Source organism: Trifolium pratense, linkage group LG4 (assembly GCF_020283565.1).
Source record: "Trifolium pratense cultivar HEN17-A07 linkage group LG4, ARS_RC_1.1, whole genome shotgun sequence".
NCBI classification, from domain to species: domain Eukaryota; kingdom Viridiplantae; phylum Streptophyta; class Magnoliopsida; order Fabales; family Fabaceae; genus Trifolium; species Trifolium pratense.
The window spans coordinates 45,570,650-45,587,343 of record NC_060062.1 but is presented as its reverse complement, the minus strand read 5'-3'; the positions used below and the strand labels follow the sequence as shown (position 1 = coordinate 45,587,343).

At 32.0% G+C, this 16,694-nt stretch overlaps 1 protein-coding gene across 2 annotated transcripts; it reads right to left on the bottom strand.

The window, feature by feature from the left end:
- Positions 1 to 12,474: 12,474 nt before the first annotated feature.
- On the bottom strand, positions 12,475 to 14,051 carry LOC123921015 (transcription factor RAX3-like). Of its 2 annotated transcripts, none has more exons than XM_045973387.1 (3): positions 13,770 to 14,051; positions 13,434 to 13,563; positions 12,475 to 13,241 (listed from the first exon to the last, which is right to left on the bottom strand). In XM_045973387.1, the coding sequence occupies exons 1-3, from the start codon at positions 13,903 to 13,905 to the stop codon at positions 12,635 to 12,637; spliced, it is 873 nt and encodes a 290-aa protein (XP_045829343.1). In that variant the 5' UTR covers positions 13,906 to 14,051; the 3' UTR covers positions 12,475 to 12,634. The 2 variants fall into 2 exon arrangements, with proteins under 2 accessions (XP_045829343.1, XP_045829341.1); XM_045973385.1 differs by having other exon boundaries at positions 12,523 to 13,241; positions 13,434 to 13,566.
- Positions 14,052 to 16,694: the final 2,643 nt, after the last annotated feature.

The following is a 16,694-nucleotide window of genomic DNA, read 5'->3' as shown; positions in this document are numbered from 1 at the left end:
TTTGCCTTTTGGTTTTTTTGTTTGATTTTGTTTTAGAAATTTGATACATCATGTTTTGCCTTTTATGGAACAAAACTTTTTCTATGGTTCCAATGTGGTGGAGCTATCCCCAATATTCCGCACTACACTACTCCAAAAGCTAAATCAAAGTATTCAAAGTTTTCTTTCATGCAAGATTTTTGTCGGAGTTAATATGTTAATGTTTTCTAACTTCAACTAATGAGTTGATAACTATGGGTTTTATTTTTATCTTAGACAAAGTGACAACCACCAATAAAATTTACATATAATTTTTTAGGTTGAGTTGGTGTCCTTTCTGGTGGCCTAGAATCCGAGGTGCCTTCCTGATTATGAAATTAGGAGGAAACCTCGATTAGTCGTGAGTTTGTTAATGATTATGGGATTAGGAGATAGACCTCGATTAGGTGGGGTTTTGCTTTTTTAGTGTTATCTTATGTATTTCTTTTTCATCGGACTTTGTTCGTCTTGTGCATAAACTTAATTATTAATATATTTTCCATTCAAAAAAAATTACAGACACAATTGTAAAGTCTCGAGTTCGAATTTAAGTAAATGTGTTTGGCTTTATAATGAACGCATTTGCTAGTTTAGTTATGACTTATGACTGAGTTGATAAGTATGAGTTATAACTTCCATTTGACCAAAAACATTGCCCACCATACCATGGTCTCTAATAAGAATGTACATATCATTTAAGTCAAACATATAAAATTTTAAGATTGTACAAATAAAGAAATAGTTTTGATCGATAAACTTTTTTTGTATCCTTCTGTAGCTAGCTAGTTTGCATGTGCATGTAGTAGACTTTCGCATTTTTTCAGTGTGAAAATCTGAAATGTAAACAATAAAGTCATATAAGACACCCCCTCTTTAATTAATAAGATATCCTCTTTCCTTAAGGTAAAAGTTCTACAATTGACTTTTGCACCTATAAATTCCTTAGAGAAAAGCTTTCATAATTAATGTGTATAAAATTAAAATATTACATGGATGTAATTTGATCCTCCTCATTATTTAATTCTTAGGTTTATTGAATAACTAATATATCTTGTATATAATATACATCAAATATACAATATTAATCAACCTAAAAAGTGAGTCGTTTCTAATGAAAAAAACTGGGGAGTACATTTTTGTAAATTCCACTCAAGTTAAAAATTATAAAAAGTTATTTACTTATAAGAATTTTTTTCAACTTTTTAAAATTACCATTCATCAACTTCATTAATAAATAATTCAAGATAGAAAGACTATTTTATTTTATTATTGATTGAAAAGAAAGAAAGACTAATAAATAGTTTATCATCATAGTACAAATTTAGAAGATTTACTTTTGTCATTTTATCCATCCTTTCCATTTTCTCACGCGTATATGAATTTATCAAAATACCCTTTTATGCTATTTAGGTAGCGGACACCCCTAAAAACATCATATCTTAAAAATGTCCGCTATTTAAGTAGCAGACGACTCTTTTTAAAAAAATTATAATTTTTATAACATCCGCTACTTAAATAGCGGAAGGTTAAAACGGAAAATGTGTAAGGCACGTGAGAAATGTGTAGGGTGGCAAAAGTAAATCTGCAAATTTAGAGCCAAGAATTCATAATCTGTCAGACCTGTGCGTTTTTATTTTTATTATGGGCTTCCACGGAATGACATCTCCAAAATATTGGGAGTTATTATCCACACACTATATCTGTATTGAAACCCCACTCTTTTATACCAGGCAAAAATATCCTTCTCTATTTTCTTTTCACTCCAAAAACATCCTTCTCTACATTCTACAATTGGTTGAAATTCAAGTAGATGGTATACCAGTAGCAAAAAACTTGGACATTACGGATATAAATGTGAGTAGGGATATCAATTTGATTCGTAATTGGAGAGTTTGAGTTCTCTCCATTTATTTTTCCTCCATTTATTCTCCATTTGGAGAGAGATAGACACATTAAAAATTAGTGGGACCCATTAAAAGTGGGTCCCACTAATTTGTGGACCCCACTAATTTTTTCTTGTGTCTATATCTCTCTAAATGGAGAATAAATGGGAATAAATGGAGAGATAATAAATGGAGGGAACATGAACTCGTAATTGGAGATCTCTGTAGAAAATTATCCTATTTGAAAGGTTTGAAGGCAGAGAATTTAATATTTGAAAAAGTAAGTGCTACAAACGCACTATTCGTGACACATTTTTCTATTGGCTTAAATTTAGAGAAATTTTAATTTGGCAACACTTAAGTTGTCCGACAACTAATATTTGTATTGTACAATTATATTTTTATATTTATTTGCTTCTTCACCTCAATTTGTGTAAGAGTTAAAATTTTGACTATACGGTGTAGATACTAGACAACCATTTTTGGTTTTACTATCACAGCTCTAACGTAAATTCTAATATATACCACTTTATCAAGTGGTTATGTTGGACTAGTTATAAATAATATTATAACGAATACGAATTTTATAAAATTTACCGTTTGATTGAAAGTTTATATCATATAGATCATCCATTGAAAAATTTAGAAAAATTGAAAATCATTTTATATGTTATTGAGACCCATCAAGATTAACGGTTTATTAAATACCATAAATCTTGATGGGTCTCAATAACATATCAAATCATTTTCAATTTTTCTAAATTTTTTTTATGGGTGATCTATATGATATAAAATTTTAATTTAACGATAAATTTTGTAAAATTTATATCGGTAGATCACTTGTCCACGGTGGACCACTTTCACGACCAATTGTAAAGGTGGTCCACCGTAGCATTAGCCCTAAATTTAAATGTCCTATCAAAACATGTTAGTTCGACTTTTTTTTTTGGTTTACAATGAGCTGGGGATCGAACCTAGAACCTATAACGTACTACCCAAACCTCTCACCGCTAGATCAAACCTAGTGACTTATGTGAGTGCGACTTAAATTTTGTGAGAGCGATATAGCATATATTTTAACCATTAAATTAAAGGGATAGGGGTTCAGTGGATTCACAAATATACTGACTGTAGTGTAGTCAGCCACATCTAAATCGTCTGATCAAGATCGGACGGTTCAGATTTTAAAATCAGATTTTATAATTAAAATCTGACCTTAAAATCTGAGCCGTCTAATCTTGATCAGACGTTCCAAATCTACTGACTGCATGCAGTCAACTTCACACAATCCAAATCCAAATTAAAAATGTGTTAATAAGCGTTAGACTCGACCCTTTGCAGATGCATCCAGTCCCGTCACACAAGGACTCAAAATTTGGAGGCCTAATTTTTTTTTTGAAAAGTTGAATGGGTATTATAATTGTAGTGATTCTAAATTATCAAAATTTCGCAATTAGATATTGGTAGTGTAGCTCCGTAGATCATGTGGAATGATTGAATCTCACGTAACAAATTTTTCTTTAAAGGAATTCAAGAAATATTCTATTATAGCTACAATCTTCACAAAATTGTAAGTTTCGAAAAAGTCTTTTGGAGACATCTCTTCTCAACCTAGGATGAGTTGTGAAGTGTGTTGGAAACGAGGCATTGAAGATACCATGGTGCTTAATGGTGATGGTAGTGCTAAAACTCAAACTAACACAAAAAAAAAAAGCAGGCTATGGAGGTTTGGTTTGGAATCAGGAAGGGACCTTCTAATTCGGGTTTTATGGGAGTGTAGATTGGTCAAACATTCTACATGTGAAATCCAAGCCTTCCTAGTTGGCATCAAGTTGTGTTGGGAAGCTGAATTTAGGAAGATTATATGCTTACTCAGACTCACTTCATCATGTGTACAATTGATTACTACGGGGACTTCTAACACTCATCACCTATGCTAATATGCTAGAGATAATCATGCTAAAATAAGTTTTTAGAATGGAAAAAAAACTGACAATTACTAGTGACATTATTAGCATGTCTAGTGCCCTTTTGAAGATCAGATGTTAGTTTATTGAGAAGTTAATAAGAATTTTATGACCTTAGACAGCGCTTTTAAAAACATGTCTATAGTATGATAAGTACTTGTGATGGCGGCATAGCGCTTACTTGCTAAAAGGGCTATTATTGTTTGCTTAAGACAGCGCTTTCATGATATATGGGTTGTTATAGGCTGCCTTTAAACTGTGTTTTCTCAATCAAAGAGCTGTTGTAGACCACCTTTTAACAACCCTTTCACTCTAAAATAGATATTAGAGACATCATAAGTAATAACATATACTACAACAAACCTTTGAGAAAACAATATTATATTTAAAGTTCCCTAGAGGGGTTTTAGAAGTTAGGGCAGACCTAACTTGATAAATTAGAAAGGGCAGACCTAACTTTACCTTCATCTTCTTTGCACCTTAGTTCCACTTTTATCTTGTTTTCTTCCATGATTTCTCCATTTTTTCTCTTCGTCTTGGTTCATCTTTTCTCTAATAGGGTTTGTGTGTAATCTTCCTCTTGATTCCATCATATATATACTATAAAAGTACATTTTCCGCATTAGAGGTAGGGAAACTGTAAAGATTATTCTAAACAGATGGCTGCATAGCCTCAAGCTTCAATTAGTGCTAGCAAGGCCGACAGATACAAAAAGCTCACAAGGCAGGAAACAAAGAGAAGAAACTGTTGGTTTTAAGCCAACAATGTCTATGGCAATCAATAACTAAACCAGCCTAATACACAGTCCTTTAATCATGACAGTTCAAAATCAGAAATACAAATTTTGGCATCCTCCCAATCATAAGAGAAATAGCAACTAACTCGAAGATTGGACCCATTATCAGACAGTTCCATCCTATCTGTAGTGGGTGCTTCTTGATAGAATTTAATATATGAACATATTATAGTTCTAAAATCAATACCTAAACTAACTAATACATCTCTTAATTGTGCAATTCTAAATCAGAAACACTTATATTTAGCATGCAGAATGTAGATAAAAACTTAAATGTATTATATATGTAAACATCCTTCCACCTCTTTCTAGGACCCCTTTATCAACCATAAACAGACAGACCCATCAAGAAACATAACAAACAAAAAATGAAAATATTGATAATGACAAGAAAAAGCAAACATAACTAGCCATAAAAAAATTAACAAAACTAAGTCTAACCATGCAAAACAGCATCAGCTTATTATAAACTATAGAGCAATACTGCATTGCCTAAGTATAATAGTTATTTCATCAGCAAAGTTAACGTGTTGTATTGAGCTTTCATCCCACGTTAATAGCATTGCCTAAGTATATAGTTATTTCATCAAACTACATCAAAGAAAATGTTTACACAATGGAATCAATTATAAACCAGAACAGAAAAAGTATAGAAGAATAGAAGCCAAAACTTTAGCCAAGCCCATCATTATTCCGGCATATAAAAATGACAGGCTATAAAATTTAAGAGGAATTATCCCTGTCATTATACCGTAGAACAAACTAAATTTTGCATTTTATAACTTTCATAATTACGGTGCAAGGATGCAATGTAAAGATAATAGTAATGATATTCATTATAATCTTAAGCAGTTATGTAGAACAGAAAAACACAATTGGAGTTAAAGTGAAGGGGCATAGAACTACTTTTTCCTTAACAGTAGTAAATTGACTTTGTGTACTTTCTAGTTTACAAAGGAAAGGGAAAATTTAAAATCATACAATACTGTAAAACCATAAAAAGAGCAAAACTAAGGATTACCAAAAAAACCAACACCATTACGCAAGCCCATTCATTCAACGACTCCAACATACCATACCATATAGTATCTAATTCTAGGGTCAACATTCAAAAATACCATTTTAAAGGGGTATCTTTGAATATTAATTATGTGTGAATTCACATAATGAATAACAAATTGGACATAAGGGATCATCGGGACTTGTCATTTAACCATAGAGAAAGACCCTCGAACTTAGGGTTTCAATGGAATGAATAAAACTTAGAAACACAAGAGTTACAATAGAGTATATAAACTAAAGATTTGAAAAGACCACAATACCCTTACATAATAATATAATTACTATTGTCTAACATCAATTACATATTTTGATAAAGTATTCACACATTACAATGGTGTCAAGACAACATTTAACCGTCTAAGAATTTGCTTATCAAAAAAAAAAAACCGTCTAAGAATTTATATAGCCACTAACAATTGGGCTTGAGGGTCACTGATGTTGCATTTAACCAACCATGCATCCCAATTTGCATTTGCATTATGAAGAAAGAATTCACATTGCAAAAGCATCTAGTGCCATGGTCATTAATGAACAAAATTAGTCTCAAGGGTCATTGAGGCGACAATTAACTAACCATTTTGGTTTGAGTTTACACCATAAATACCAAAATGTGGTGTGATAAGAATCTTGTTAATACAAAAAGCTTTCATAAATAAAAACCTGTTTTTCAATTTTAAGAGGGTTTGTAAACCTAGTTAATGTTAAGATTTGATCATCAACTATAAATGTATTCTAAACAAATTGTTTAAGCTCATAACTAACACCCCTTTTTCAGTTTTGGTCATAGACTAAACAAATTTTACCAAATTTGTGGCTGCTAGCTTCAAGCTTCAATTTAGTATCAGTAAGGGCAGCATATGCAAAAAGCTCACGGGGCAGAAATCAAAGCTAGGAAACAGTTGGTTTTAAGCCTTCTTCTCAATTTCTACAAGAAGTAGACTCGAGTCATTCTATTTGAAGCTTTCAATACTTACTCAACGGTTCATGATACAATCATGTAATTGTCCTTGTTGGACCCATAACGGGCCAGCAACTGCTTTCACAAGCAAACATATGTGACACCAACATTAGACTTGCACAAGCAAACAATTCAGCCAAGTAGCACCATGTACTGTCACTCCATAGAACCATATTGATAAACATAGAGAAAACATAGTGATTGAACTTTTAGCTTTTTGCATTGATCTAGTGCCAAAAATTTAACTTCAGCATCTTCTCCATAATACTTGCAAGCTCTTTTTTACTATATTTAAATAAAACTTTATAAGAGGCTGGGGACATCAAATTATGTCTTCACAATTATACAAGCAACACTACAATTACAAATGAATGCATCAGTGCACCCCGAAGAATCAAAGGCTTCTCTGCATTCCCTTCATTCAATGATTCAATACCATCCATCCAAATAAAGAATGATTAAAAAGTTTACACTACAATAGGTCCAGGGTCAATGATCGATGGCACAAAGATACCATCTCAAAATTCACATAACGAACATTATTTGGTCGTAAGGGTCATCGAGTCGACATTTAGTGGTTCGGTTATATGTTTTGAATAAAGTATTCACACATTACAATATCATCTAGTTTAATGGCTCAAACATATCATCCCATAGTTTTCAGACCCAATATCTATTGAATTTTAGGGTCACGAGACAACATTTAACTATCCTTGAATTTACATAGCCAATAACAATTAGACTTAAGGGACACTGACGCTGCATTATGAATAAAGAATTCAGATTCCAATATCATCTGATTCTAGGGGGTCATTAATGGCCTAAAGATGCCATTTCAAATTATGTGTGAATATACATAATGAATATCAATTGTATTTAAGGGTCATTTGAGGCCACATGTGCACATATTTTGATAAATTCACATATTATAATAGCGTATAGGTCCAAGGCCATCAATGGCTCAAAACTATCATCCAACAATTTGTAAAGTCAATAGCGCTACTGAACTTAGGATCATCAAGACAACAGTTAACCGTATAATTGGACTTAAGGGTATCAATGCAAAATTTAACCATCTCATGATTTAAGGGTCTCCGATGCAACATTTAACATCTCAGAATTTAAAGGACATCGAGACAATATTTAACCATCTCAGAATTTATATAGCCAACAAAAATTGAAATTAAGGGTCATCGAGGAAACATTTAACCATCTCAAAATTTAAGGTTCATCCAGGAAACATATAACCATCTCAGAGTTTATATAACCAATAACAATTGTACGTAGGGTCATCAATACAATATTTAATCATCACGGAATTTAAGGGTCATTGAAGCAAAAGTTAATCATGTCAGAATTTATATAGCTCAATAGAAATTGGACTAAAAAAGCAATATTTAACCATCTCAGAATTTAAGGATCATCAATGCAACATATAATCATCTCATAAATTATATAGCCAAACATTGGACTTTAGGGTCATCGAGACAATACTTATCAATGTCATTCGCCGTCAATTCCGTTTATCAAATTTCAAACCACATACTCCAAATATCAAATTTTGTATCCAATGTCATTCTCCGTCAACTCAGTTAATCAAATTTTTTGGACCACATAATCCATCTCCGTCAATTCAGTATATCAAATTTAGGACTACATGATCCAAATATCAAATTCCGTATCCAATATCATTCGCCGTCAATTCCACTTATTAAATTTCCAAAACCACATAATTCAAATATCAAATTTATATCCAATGTCATTCTCCGTCAATTCAGTTAATCAAATTTTTTGGACCACATAATCCATCTCCGTCAATTCCACTTATCAAATTTCCAACCACATAATTCAAATATCAAATTTCATATCCAATGTCATTCTCCGTCAATTCAGTTTATCAAATTTAGGACCATAGAATCTATCTCCGTCAATTCAGTTTCTCAAATTTAGACCACAATTCAAATATCAAATTTTGTATCCAATCTCATTCGAGCACAATATCATCATCCTTCCAATTTATCAAATATTGACCCATATAGGCTCAAATATCAACGAGACACAATACAATCACTCTAATTTATCGAATTAAAAGCATGTAGGATTAAATGTCAAATTTCGCATCCACTATTATTTATCTCAATTTGTCGATATAGATAAATGAGTTTCTATTGTCATTCCATTAAGGGTCGTCATAATAACATGCATATTATGTTATAAATATGAGATGACTGCAGATTTCTTTTACTCAAACTACATCTCTCTTATTTGAATTTCGCATCCGAAGGAGTATATCAAACAACCAAAATAGGGAGTGTTGAACAATTTATTAAATAAATCAAATTCATACGAGCATCATTCCAAGACTCGGTACCGTCAATTCAGTTTATCAAATTTAAAAGCAAACAATGACATTAGAGAAACAGAGAGTTCACACAAAACTAAAGCTATAATGAATCAAAAATGGAAAAGCAGACAAATTAGCCAAAATCAAATTCAGAATAGTTACAAAGGTTACCTTGAGAGACTGCGGATTAGTTGAATGTGGAATCAAGAAATTGTCTATTTCTTTCGATCCTATTTTTCTGCACGAATTCAAATCACATTTCTAGGGTTTGAAGATTCTTCAATAACATCGACGCCAAACAAGAATCGAGATGGAGAGAAAGAAAACGAAGGGCTTCCCGAATTCATCATCGTCGTAGTACAATAAATGGAAGGTTGTGGATTTGGGAAGATCGGACGGTGGAGAAGGACTAGGGTTTGGAATGGGAACGGTGGAGAAGGATTGGGATGGCAGTGATCGGAGAGAATTTCTATTTCTATTCTGTTTCACTTCACAGCTTATATTTTACGCCAAATGAAACGTTAACCCTAAAATCTAAGTTGTGGGCAAAAAAAAAAAAACTTTACCGTTATTTATAAGTGACAGCTACATGAGACTTAAAATATTTTTGATGTTTAGTGACAGCTACATACATGAGACCTAAAATATTTTTTATGTTTATTTTCAATAAGTTTATTTATTTTTCTCTTTTTAAAAAATTATTTTATATTTATTTGACATAAAATTAATTTTTTTTAGAGTTAAATATGTTATTGGTTCTTATAAAAAAGTGATATGAGTTAGTCCTACAAATTTTTTATGCATGCTTATACGGGACAAATTCTAATTGATAAAATTTTTAAAATAATTTTCAAATGTGAGAAAGTTCTAACCAATTACAATTTTTTTAGAAAAAAACTATCTTATATATGGAATAATTTCTAACTTATATAAATTTCAAATAACTATCATATACGAGACAATTTCTAACTGATAAAATTTTTGATATAATTATCAAACGTGAGACAAGTTCTAAATTATAAAAATTTCAAAAAAAAAAAAAACTTTTATACGGGATAAGTTCTAACTTATATAAATTTCAAATTAATTATCATATACGGGACAAATTCTAAGTTATAAAGATTTCAAAATAATTATTATATATGAGACAAGTTCTAAATTATAAAAATTTCAAAAAACTTATTTTATACGGGATAAGTTCTAACTTATATAAATTCCAAATTAACTATCTGTACAGGATAAATTTTAACTGATAAAAATTGAGAAATATTTATTAAATGTGAGACATGTTATAAATTATAATTTTTTTTTTAAAAAAAAAGCTACTTTATACGGGATAATTTCAAACTTATATAAATTTAAAATTAATTGTCATATACAAGACAAATTCTAACTTATAAAAATTTCAAAAAACTTATTTTATGCGGGATAAGTTCTAACTTTGTTTTCCAATGTTCTTTTGGTTAACAAGAATGATGTAACTATTTAAAATCTTATGTCTTTTAGGTGCATGTTCAAAGTGAATTTTATGTCTTTTCACAATTTTACACCATATAACTATTTTTACCTTTAAAATTAATCAAAATTCATAATTAACACTTTACAAAAAATATATTTGTCTGCATATTTCCAACAAAATTCTAAATACTTATTAACTACATCTAAATTTTTAAAACATTTGCTTCCAATTTTGAGTATCAAACTATAACTTAAAAAAAATATCTTCGTAACGTTACGGGGTCTATTACTAGTTATTTATAAATAAATAAATAAAAAATCAGTTATTTGATAGAGGGTTAAATAAGTTTTTAACCACTAAAAAATTATCAAATTTTATTTTTCATCCCCATAAAAAAAGTAATATATTTTAGTTCCTATAAATTATTTAGTCACCAAAACCATCACACTCTCTGCTAATAAACTAAATTTTAAGGGAATGTAAAAAGAAATTCACCTCAACTAAAAGAAGAATAATTATTGCACAAGAAAATATTTTAAAGTTGATTTTGGTTGAAAAACTTCGTGTATACTCAGAAGAAATGGAAACTTTATTGATGAAAATGAATATATATTATATTAAACACGTATAGATTCTAATTGGTAGTGAGTGTCAATTTCATCAAATAAACAACTCTGGGGATTATATATGTTTAATTAGTAATACTTTTTAATTTCTTCCATGCACACATAAAAAGACAAAATGCTTGCATAAGAAGGTCGTTGGCGTTTACTTGTCGTGGCTTGGGCAGACTTGAATGCTTCAATCAAGTCTCATTTTTGTATTTATTTAATCTCTTTGGCATTGTCATAATATTGTGACACTTACCATTAAATAATATTTTTTCAATATGAAAAAACCAAATTATTTGTTGGTATACGTTGAATTTGTAGCTAAAATGGTTGCTCTTGTCAATGAATTATTCTTATAAACAACTTTACAGATTTTTTTTTATATTATATATTTTCATAGAAGACTTTGTTTGAGTTGATGAGTGGTACTTTGGTATATGTTGTTGGATGTTTAGTCCACAGCTACTTTAATTCTTTCCATTTTCTAGATTTACAGTGTTCTAGATAAACTGAAGTGTTCACCAAAATAACAATTGTGAAGTTCAACATTTATCAAAACAATTTAAACAAAATAAATGGGGAGAATTTAATAAAAATATCTACATTAAAAAACTGAAACGAAAACAATTAAAAAAAATTAGTCTAATATCGCATCATTTTATGTTTTCTTATATATCTAATATATATAGTTCCTTACAAAATTATTTTTTTATGATTAATAGTCGTATTCCCTCTCATATCAATCAGCTAGCACTACGTTCCATTTTTATACTCGTGTGGATGAGTGGAGGTGAGGTGCTGCTATTTGTGGCTTCTTTCAACTTTAAGAAAGTAGATTGTTTCCTCGACGTTTCAAGAGTAAACACATAAACTTATAGTTTCTTGTTGTTTGATTTGTTTTTAATGATTTAATAAAGATCTATTTATCGAAATTGTTCCGCTAAAAAAATTAAAATTTTAAAAATCCCCTCTTATGTCCCAACGTTCAACTCACTATATTTTCCACGCACACCAAGCCCTAATGAGCATTAAATGTTATAATGGAAAAAACACATATTAGATGTTGAAAAGGATGTGGTGAGAACCCAATGACACTTAGATGAGATAACACGTGTTTCTTTTAGCTTAACCAAGGTTCTGAGTTTGATATCTGATTTGGGCATGCAGCAGTGTTAAAACTCTTAGGGAGAGTTTGCCACAAGACTCGAGGGGTTAGTATTTACAGTTGCGTGCAGAGGATACCCGATTTATGAAAAAAATAAAAAATAAAAAAAATAAGGTGAGAACCCTTTACCTTGTAGATTAGTTTTGAAAAGATAAATATTACTTCAAGCTAAAACTCAAGTCAAGACTACTAAATTAGCAAAGAAATTCATAACGAAAAAATTAGTACTTATTAATTAATTTATGCCCAATCAATTAAATGAAAAAGTACAATAATTTCTAACTAATTATAACATGTAAATGGAAGGGGAAAAAACTAATCAAAAGTAAAAACTCTTTAAACTACCTAGTATTATGCAAGCAAAGAAATGTTATTGTGTTTGGACCATTCCATAGAACAACATAGACTCATCAAAAGTAACATCTTCTTGAATCATTGTTTGTTGATGGCAACCTTCATAATCAGAAACCAAAGAACTTATATCTCCCCAATTACTGCTTTCTATAAATGTCGAGTTCGCGCCACTATCGATCTTCATTGATCCATCTGTTTGTTGGTGGTTCACATAGGCCAAACCTGCAGAGTTTATGTTGTTGATTGTAGATGGATCATAACTTAGTTGGTCTTGTTGGAAGTAAATGTCACATGGATATTGAGAATTAATTCCCTGCAGTTGATGATTATCAGAGAATTCAATTTCCTTGAGATTATAATTTTGGATGAAAGAAGGATTTGGAAAGGAATAGTGTTCTGTTTGCAAATAATTTGGAGTTTGGCTAATATTGATAACTTCATTAGGCAATACCAAATTTCCATTTTCTCTCTTAATCTCTTGGTTTAGTCTAAAAGCTCGGCGAGTTTGAGATTGTTGATCCTTCTTTTGCTTTGTTAGAAGTTTCTTCTTCAACTTTGTGTTCCAGTAGTTCTTTATATCATTATCCGTTCGTCCTGGTAATTGTGCTGCTATAACGGACCACCTGAACATTTGAAAGCAAACGTATGGTTTATTAACGATTTTCATTTTAAGTCATGATTCTAAATTGTGGTTGCAATTGCAGTTGCACTCACGTTACAAAATTTGATATTGCAATAAAATGCGGCCAATGTGGCTACAAGTCTACAACTGCAATTTCAATTTAGTATTTAACTTCAATTACAAATTTAATTACCTGCTTCCGATATTGACATAGAGGCTGCAAATAATGTTGTCTTCTTCTTCGGAGAAACTTCCATGTTTAAGGTTTGGACGAAGATAATTTAGCCATCTAAGACGACAACTTTTTCCACACCTTTTGAGGCCTACTAAAATACAGAAATTAATTAATGTTTCAACAACATGAAAGAATTTCGAGTTCTGAAACCAAATAAAGATATCTCCGTAATTCTAAAGATACACAATTCATGATCGATTCTAACATAAATATATGCTATAATTTTGTATCTATAATTTCAATTAAAACTTTCATATAATTGTATTAATTTTTTACAATAATAAAAATACATACCTATTTTGCTTGGCAGGGCTATCCAGTTGCCACCAGTGCCATATTGTTGGATATAAGATTTGAGTTTGGAGTCTTCTTCAGGTGACCATGGACCTCTCTTCACATTGGCTTTGTCACAACAAGGAGCCCTCCCCATGTTTTTTCTATAATCCTTTCTGTGTGTTAATTGGTATGATTATGTATGATTATCAAGTTAAGCCAATGTTTACTATATAAGTTGGTAATGATATGATTATATAAAAAAAGAGGAAGGGAAGAAGGAAATATATATAAACAAATAGAGTAAGATACTAAATTGCCTAGAGAAAGAATGGAACACTGTATGGGGTGGGTTTGAAAAAGGAAGACTATATCTTTACCCCATATTTTATTATTTTTGTTTTCAATTATTTCTTCCATCTAATTTTTTTTTGACAAATAGTATAACTTATTTAAAGTAGTATAATTTCTTGCATCTAAATTCTGACCAATAATTATTTTTAATAGGAATTGAACTCGAATTTTTCCGAATGATCTATTTTAGAGGGGGCTCATTAACTACTTGAGCTAAATATTTTACGTAAAAAAAAGTGGTTTGATGAAAACACAAAATATCGAAAAAGGTGTGGAAAAAGTTGTCGTCGAAAAAAGAGAACCGAAGACCTGAGTCCTTAATAAGTGAAATAAAGAAGTTGGAGCTTTCTTTTTTTTTTTGTTTTTTTCTTTCGGTACATGAAGTTGAAGCTTTCTATATATGCTTAATTAATAGATTTGGAGATGACATGAAGCGAATTGGTATGTTTTCCTCATTGTCTTTTTTGACTAGATCTATATATAATCAATTTTTTTATATTATGGACAAATTTTTTTTGAAAAAGCTAAAATGAGATATATTACCACATCAGTCTTCCCAGCACAAGACGTGCCAAGATAGACTACAAAAGTTTACAAAGAGTCATAGAAACATAATCATAAACCAATCATACAAAGCCCAAACAAATCATAGGACTAGACCACCAGCTATGGTAGTTATAAGATAACGTAACACTCGTCGTCTTCAACCACCTAAAAGAGAAAAGCTTGATCTTGTCCAACAAAATATGGGGTGTATCTGCTGATCCTGTGAACAATCGATGGTTTCGCTCCGTCCATACAACCCAAACGCAAGCAAGCCAAATGAGCTGTAAAAATGAACGACGCGCGCGAGAGCCACCTGCTGAAGATACAAACTGAACAAAATGGTCACGCAAAGTAGTAAAACCCACCAAAGGAATATCAATCCACGAACGCACTAAATCCCAAAGAGAACCAACAGTACTGCAAGAGATGAATAAGTGATGGGCTGACTCGGTCTCTCCACATCCAAAAATGCATGAGTGAGCTGTAGAAGATAAAACACATCGAGTAACCAGGTTTACTTTCGTAGGCAACCTGTCACGCAATAAACGCCAAGCTAAGATGGAAACCTTCAAAGGAACCTGAGAATGCCAAATGAGGTTATCCGCGTCATCCATAGTAACCGAAATATGTGAGGTGAGAAGCTGATATGCTCCTCTAACAGAGTAACCCGTGTCCGGATCAGGACGCCACTGCCACCTATCAGTAGAATGAGCCTGCAATAAAATGTTAAGAAGTAAAGACTGACACTCCCTCAGCATCTCCTCCTCCCATGCCCTCAGCTGCCGCCGCCACACCCACGCCTCGCCTCCCTCACCCCACCCTAAAGCAAACATCTCTGCCACCGTACGCAGTTTAGTCTCAGCCAACTCAAACAGGCGCCCAAACCGCTGACTCAAAGGAATCTCATCCACCCAGAGATCGGTCCAGAAAAAAGTGTCTGACCCGTCCCCCACCCTCTTCACAACTTGCTCCTGAAACCACCTGCCCCCTATCTCACTCCCTCCATCCCTAATACGCGATATCTCCCTCCACCACGACGACCCTCTCCTGCCTCCATCTCGAAGTCTACCTCCCTCAATCCCATAACGAGCTGCCAACACTCTAAACCACAACCCCTCTCTGTCCACTAACATCCTCCAACACCATTTACCTAAAAGAGACTGGTTAAACTCCCTCAACCGCCTAACCCCCAAACCTCCACTCTCCTTACTTAAGCAAATAGATTTCCAATCAACCCAAGAAATTTTCCTAGAATCCTCACAACCCCCCCAAAAGAATTTAATAAAAATAGATTCAATAGAGGAAATAGTACCTGAGGGAGCTTTGAAGAAGGAAAGAGTGTAGACAGATAGAGAGGTCAAGACAGACTTTAGCAGAACCAGACGACCACCAAAAGACAAATTTCCATTGTTAGATCAATAAAATTCATCATTAGATGAAATGTGATACAATAGAATTTTTTGATTAATAGTAAAAATACATTTATGCATGCAAAATTAATTGACTTATGCACACCAAATAAGACTTTCTTTCGTATATTATTCTTTATCAAAATTGTTGAGGAATCCAGAGAAGCTAGTAACAAGAGTCACAAGTCACAACACAAGTTTGACACAAAAAGCTCACAGGTTCTTAAACAAGGGAATGAAATAGTCTTTGTAGTAGGTTACCATCTCTCCTTTGTTCACCCGTCGTCTTAAGATATCTACTGAACTAACCATTATTAATTTATCGTTTTGTCAAAAAGAAGAAAAAATGGAGTGATCAATTTTTCTTACTAAACTATGCGTGCCTAATGGTGGACCTCGTAACAAGGTTTGAAAATGTCCTTTTGGTAGACCCCTAGGCCCTATGTAACAATCTACAATAGTGTAGGGTCAATGAAAGTTTCAGATATTACTAATATTTTTTGAAATACACCAAAAAAGTAATGAAAACTTATTCTATTCACGCCAACCGTAGAATTCTGCGTTTACTGTCAATGCCAAAATGATATTAATGTATGCCCTTTCTTTTCTTTAGTTTTCTTAATTGAAAACTTCTTCA